This window comes from Tupaia chinensis, unplaced genomic scaffold (assembly GCF_000334495.1).
Source record: "Tupaia chinensis unplaced genomic scaffold, TupChi_1.0 Scaffold149964_2, whole genome shotgun sequence".
In the NCBI taxonomy this organism is placed as follows: Eukaryota; Metazoa; Chordata; class Mammalia; order Scandentia; family Tupaiidae; genus Tupaia; species Tupaia belangeri.
The window spans coordinates 835,234-841,734 of record NW_006209806.1 but is presented as its reverse complement, the minus strand read 5'-3'; the positions used below and the strand labels follow the sequence as shown (position 1 = coordinate 841,734).

General features: G+C 64.3%; 1 protein-coding gene across 1 annotated transcript in view; it reads left to right on the top strand.

The window, feature by feature from the left end:
• TLE2 (TLE family member 2, transcriptional corepressor) overlaps positions 1-6,501 on the top strand; it is a 20,573-nt gene that overhangs the window by 10,160 nt on the left and 3,912 nt on the right. The window contains exons 9-14 of the mRNA XM_014585509.2: positions 822-866; positions 1,290-1,439; positions 3,987-4,125; positions 4,877-5,037; positions 5,475-5,548; positions 6,332-6,496. Coding sequence (XP_014440995.1) covers positions 822-866; positions 1,290-1,439; positions 3,987-4,125; positions 4,877-5,037; positions 5,475-5,548; positions 6,332-6,496 — 734 coding nt within the window. The remainder of the gene's footprint in view (positions 1-821; positions 867-1,289; positions 1,440-3,986; positions 4,126-4,876; positions 5,038-5,474; positions 5,549-6,331; positions 6,497-6,501) is intronic.

The following is a 6,501-nucleotide window of genomic DNA, read 5'->3' as shown; positions in this document are numbered from 1 at the left end:
CCGCCCCCAGAGCCCCGCCCCACCAGAAGAGCCCACGGCTGTCGGCTGTAGGGCTTAACCCTGGTTTTCTAAGTCGGTGGCCTCGGGCCTGGCCGCTTTCTCTGACCCTGGAGCTTTTACTTTGGCTAACAAAGCCCCCGCTCCACCCCCGCCTCTCAGAAACCAGTTTCTCCATCAGGACCCAAACGCTGCCTCCTGCAGGAAGCCTTCCCTGACTCCTTCCGCATCACAAGACTCATACACGCCTGTAGTTTCGAGCCAGCACTCCAGGGGCCGGCGAGCCTGGGACGGGGGGCCCTCCGGGGCTGCTTATTGGTCCACCTCTCACTATTTCTCAGAAGCTGACGTCTTTCTTGTTACACAGTGGCTCGTTTTATAAACGTCAGCCACCAACCTTCCCGGAAGGAGAGGGCCTGGGGTGGGAGTGGGTGGAAGAGACCCCTGTGCCGGGAGGCTCGGTGCCGGGCACAGCCTTGCTTTCTGGCCGTCTCGGCAGCTCGGTACAGGATGGCGGAGGGGGTGGAGCTTGGTCTTTCTCCCAGGGCCCTGAGGAGCCATGGCAGGGTAGGGCTTGGGGGAGTCTGGGGCCAGCTTGGAGGGCCCTGGAGGGACAAGGCTGGAGGTCAGGAGCCCAGGCCGGAGCCGCGCCAGGGCCCTGGGAGGCAGCGGGGGTGACAGGCCCGTGCCGGAGAGCGAGGGGGGAGGAAGGCGACTCCTGGGGTGAACTGAGGCCGGATCCTGGCCGGGGCCCTCCCTGGAGCCCCTCCCAGCGGGCGGGGCGTGGGGGGGACCCCCGACAGCCCTTTCCCTGTGTCCCGCAGGAGAGCGACGAGGACAAGAGTGACTACAACCTGGTGGTGGACGAGGTGCGTCCGGCCTCACCCCGCTCCGCTCGGGGCACAGCACAAGTGGGGGTTCTGGACCGAGGGGCCCAGAGGGTGGAGTGGCGGGAAGGGGGCCTCGCACAAGGACACCAGGACTTGCGAGCGAATTATAGCGCCGGGAACACGGGGAACGGCCGCTGTGGTGGCTTTGAGCGTGGCCCGCACGTGGGGTGACACCCCTTCCCAGGCCTCGCCTTCCCCATCTGTCTGGGGGCGCCCAGCCCAGGCCCTGTCACAGGCCGGGCTGTGTGTGCAGGAGACCTCCGGCCCCTTCCCCAGCTGGGTAAACCGGCCCTCCCGCGGCAGGGCGTAGGCGGCAGCGCAGAGGTCCGGGTGGGAGTCGGGAGTATAGGACGGTTCTCTCCGCCCACTTCTCCCCGTGTGCCGTCACGTCCGGGGACGCAGGACCAACCCTCAGCGCCCCCCAGCCCGGCCATCACCCCCTGTGGAAAGGCAGCAGCCTGTGTCCCCACCCGCCGAGAGCTCGTGGACAGTCCAGCCTCCTTGGCCTCCAGCCTCGGCTCTCCACTCCCCAGAGCCAAGGAGCTTGTCCTGGTAAGGAGCACGGAGGGCCTTGAAACTCACTTTATTCACACAGGGGGGCCTGAAAACAGATGCACCACGTTAGAAATGTGTAGGGCAGGTGGAGTCTATGCCCTTCTGAGTCTTTTTCAAAGATGTTTTCTTCTTGGGGCCAGCAGGTGACATAGTGGTTAAGGTGCTGGACTCCCACATGGCCAACCACAGTTCAAGTCTCGGTCCCAGCGGCTCGATATACACCAGACACGTGCACACGTGTGTCCAAAATCCCGAGAGGAGAGTGAAGAAGGGACTGCGGCGTGGCCACTCCCCTGGGGGTGATTTCTCACTTTCCCTCTCTGTCTCTCTAGCAAGCGCACGTGCCCTATAGCAAAACATCTAAAAATAATAATAAATTGTCTTCTCTATTCGGGACAGAGCGTGTGCGGGTGCACGTGAAAGACAGCGAGGGAGGGAAGACCCCACGGGGTCTGATCACACGTGACCCCCGTGTAGCCCCTCAGATCCTGGACACGTGTGTTCAGGCTGACTGGGCTGGGGATTCGAACCGTGGCCGCCATGTGGGACCGGGCTTCTGGGCAGTGCTTCGCAGCTGGCCCCCGAGTGTTCCTCCCTGGCCTCGCTTGGTTGAGCCTCAGGAAACAGCAAAGAAGATCGGAAAATGAGCCCTTGCGTAGACACGGAAAGGTCGGGGACGGCTCTCGCAGTGACGAGAAATCCCGTGGAGTAAGCTTGGCGAAGCCTGGCAGCAGCACCAGGGTCCTCACTGGACGCCAGGCTGCAGGCGGGAGGGTCTGCGAGGGCCCAGGGGTCTTGCCAGCCCAAGCTGAGATGCAGCCCGGCTGGGGAATGGATTAGAGGGGCCGCGTGCCCACCACCGCCAGGGTCCGGGCCAGGGGCAGGGACCCCCAGAAGCGCCCTAGGCATTCTCTGCAGAGCCCCCGTTGTGACCCCCCCCCAGGTCTCCCCTAGACCCTGCCCTGCACTAACCCAGGGAGATGTTAGTTTCCAGGCCTCCCACCCACAGGTTGCCATGGCAACCTCCAGCAGTTGGGGCTCCGTTCTTTGGTAAGTGCCCTCCTCCCCTGCAGGGGACCTTGGGGGCGGGGCGCTCCCATCTGCCAGAGAGCCCCCCCACCGAAGGCCGTCCCATCCACCGCTCTCGGGCGGGACTGTCACTGTCACGGCTTGTGTGACCCCGTGATGCTCCCGTGCTGCCAGCCACCCAGGACAAGGACGCAAAGTTGCTTGCAGCCGGAGGAGCTGAGGTGACAGAGCTGATTCTAAATAGAGGCTTCCCCGGGGGAGGGACAGCTGTAGGACCCCTCCGGCTGTGCGTGACACCCCCTGCATGGGGAGCCGGGAGGACCCCTGCCGCCACAGTGGAGGCTCCCACGTGGGGGAATCGGTAGCTGAGTTTCCAGCCGGGCTGCATTTTAAAAATTATTTTATTTTATTTTATTTATTATTATTCAGTTTGACCAGAGAGAGAGTAAGTGAAAGCAAGCCACCAGGTCCAGGACTCAAACCATGGTCAGCCATGTGGGAGTCCAGCAACTTAACCACCATACCACCTGCCAGCCCCCAGCCTGGAGGGTTTTTTTTCTTTTTGAGAGAGATATTTGCTATAGGGCACGTGCGCTCGCCAGACAGAGAGAGACAGAGAGAAAGAGAGAAATCACCCCTCAGGGGGGATGGTCAACTCCCGTCTCCTCCATTCTCCTCTCGGGATCTTGGGCACGCACACGCGTCTGGCATGAGTTTAAGCCACCGGTCTGGGACTCAAACCGCAGTCGACTACGTGGGAGTCCAGCGACACAGCCATTACGCCAACTGCTGGTCCCTCCTGCCGTTTTTTATCATTTTGCCGGGGTGCACATGCGCTGACCGGATGGCGACAGGGGGGAGGCCCCGTGGGCGTGGTCCTGTGGGGAGTTTGGGCACACATGCACGTGCACCTGGTGTGTTTTCCAAGCTGCAGGGACCAGGATTTGAGCCGTAGTCGACCAGGTGGGAGCCAGCTCCCCATGACTGGTTCACGACTTCCTTTACGGCCAGAGGGCACACGGGCACACACAGACTGTGGCAGGGCCTGGTCACGCCAACGCCCCTTCCTGCCCGCTTCCCCTTTCCGGCCCTGTGTGCCAAGGCCCCATCCCCTGAGCAGCCACGCGGGCCCCAGCTTCCTGTCGGCAACTCTAGCCCCCGGATGGGGCATCGGCAGCCCTGGGGACCCTGTGCCCTGTGTGTCGTTGCTGCCATGACACAGGCATGCTGGTCACTTGGGTGCACGTGTGTGGGCACGCCTGTCCCCACGGCCACGTGCCTGGTGCTGTGGGCCGTCCCTGGTGCGTGTGCCCATTGCGATGGGAGGGGAGGTGCCAGGAAGGCTGCGGATTGGGGGACAGGGCAGACAGCTGACGCGGCGCACCGGGGCCCTGGCTCGGCCAGTGCGTTTAGGTGTGACGGAGCCACGTCCCTGAGCAGTGGGCAGCTGTGTCCAGCTGGGACCCGGGCCTGCAGGTGCCAGCCCACCACGCTCAGCCTGGCCCTTTCCTGCAGAATGACCTTCCGGCCAGCACGCCCGCTTCGAAGTCCTGTGACTCCTCCCCGCCCCAGGACGCGTCCACCCCGGGGCCCAGCTCTGCTGGCCACCTCTGTCAGCTCACGGCCAAGCCGGCGCCCTGCACAGACAGTGTCGGTGAGTGCCCTGGTGCCTGTGGAGGGCTCCCCTTGGCGTAGAGGGACTGGTGCGGGCAGAGGCGGGAGGTTGGGGTTCCAGCCTTGTCCCCGACTCTGAGCTAGCAGCGGCCTCACTTCGGGCCTCAGTTTCCTTGTACTGGCTTGACGTGGGGAGACTGAGGCCCATGGCATGGAGGGACCTTCCTCTGCAGCTTCAGTGTGGTGTGCTGGGGGAACAGGCTTTGGCGTCAGACGCACTTGGGTGCAGGTCAGGTTTGGGCACCCGAGCCGTGTGACCTGAGACCAGGGCCCGGCCTCCTGAGCCTCCGTTCCCCATCAGTAACCTGGGGGTGGACTGTGACTTTCTGTGTGGCCAGCCCCTGGCTGGTTCAGCTTGGAAACCCACCCTCAAGGTGGCGGGGAAGGAGACCCAGACCCCAAACTCCCTCTCAATGATCAGAAGGGGTGGGAGGAGGGCCCTAGGATGGGCAAGGCTGCAGGGGGGGGTGATGGGGCTCATGGAGGTCCCTGAGATGGTGAGGGACACTAGGTCTGGGTTTTGAGGGATGAGTAGGAGCTCACCAGTTGCAGGAAAAAGGAAGGCATGCCAGCCGGGCAGTCTCTGTGGAGGCCCGGCGGTGTCCTGGGGTGTGGCCACTCCTGGGCCGAAGCTCGGGAACAGTGACCGTCCGCCCGAGGGGCCCCGAGGCAGCGTGGAGCAGCCCTCGCGCCAGGGTTTCTAAGACTTGTCCCCACCCCTTCTTGCCCAGCCCTGAGGAGTCCCCTGAGTCTGACTGGCCCCTTCACCACGTCCTTCAGCCTGAGCTCCCATGGCGGCCTCAACGGGGACCTCTCTGTGCCCAGCCCCTACGTCAGTCTCCACCTGCCCCCCCAGGTCAGCACCTCCGTGGTGTACGGCCGCTCGCCCCCGGTGAGTGCTCCCGCAGGGCCGGGATGCGGGGAGGGACGGGAGCCCTGGCTCAGCTCGGGAGAGCGGACGGGGACCCGAGGGCCTCAGTGTCCCACAGGCTTCGTGGGGATCACTGACCGGTGAGCAGGGAGAGGGGCCAGCGCTGGCTGCGGGGTCTCCCCCGGAGAAGTGAGGGGGGCCAGCGCTGGCTGTGGGGTCTCCCACGGGGTCTCCCCCAGAGCGGCGTGTGCAGCCCTGTTGTAGACCAAGTCTGAGCCTCGTCCCATGCATCCGGGGTTCTACGGTTCCCTGGACAGAGGCTTTGGGGCCCCCTCAGGAGAGCTGGGATCTGGGAGAGGAGAGAGCCGCTCTGGGGAGCTAGAGATGAGGCCCCTGAGAAACGGGACAGGCAGAAAGTCTTGGGGGGGCCAGGTGTCACCACCCCGGTGTCTCGGCAGATGGCATTCGAGTCTCACCCGCATCTCCGAGGGTCCTCCATCTCCTCCCTGCCCAGCATCCCTGGTGGGAAGCCGTGAGTATCGGGGGGCTCTCTGTGGGGGGAGCCTGGGCCCACCCCCTGTAATGACGACTTCCAGGGTTGCTCCTAGCAGGTCCAGCTTCGAGTCCCTAGAGCTGTCTTGTCTTTTTTTTTTTTGAGAGGTTTTTGCTGTAGGGCGCGTGCGCTCGCCAGGAGGACAGAGACAGAGAGACAGAAAGTGAGAAATCACCCCCCAGGGGCATGGCCACACCGCAGTGCGCTCGCCAGGAGGACAGAGACAGAGAGACAGAAAGTGAGAAATCACCCCCCAGGGGCATGACCACGCCGCAGTCCCTTCTCCTCCATTCTCCTCTCGTGATCTTGGGGACGCACGCACATGCGCCTGGCATGAGTTTAAGCCACCGGGTCCAGGACTCTAACCCGGGACAACTACATGGGAGTCCAGGGACGTAGCCATTACGCCACCTGCTGGTCCTGTGTCCCTAGCGCTTTCTGCAGTGCTGGGAGTGTCCCAGGCCTGCTGCTGTCCCATCTGGTTGCTACCAGCCACGTGCGGCTTCTGAGCCCTAGAGGGAGGCCAGATGCAGGTCACTTAGGATCATTGTGGGTGACAGTGGGCCGCCGGTCCAGCAGCTCTGGACCCTCGGGGCACTCACGGGGCCACTGTTCACGAAACTTCCGACCACACCTCTGCCAGGCCTGCAGTCAGGCCGCCCTGCCCGCCCGGAAGGCCCTGGACACGGGCAGCTCCCACCCGGGCGTGGGGTCGGGGTGCAGCGGGGCGCGGGCGGCCTGGTCACGGCCCTCTCCGTGCAGGGCCTACTCCTTCCACGTGTCTGCCGACGGCCAGATGCAGCCCGTGCCCTTCCCGTCGGACGCGCTGGTGGGCGCCGGCATCCCGCGGCACGCCCGGCAGCTGCACACGCTGGCGCACGGCGAGGTGGTCTGCGCCGTCACCATCAGCGGCTCCACGCAGCACGTGTACA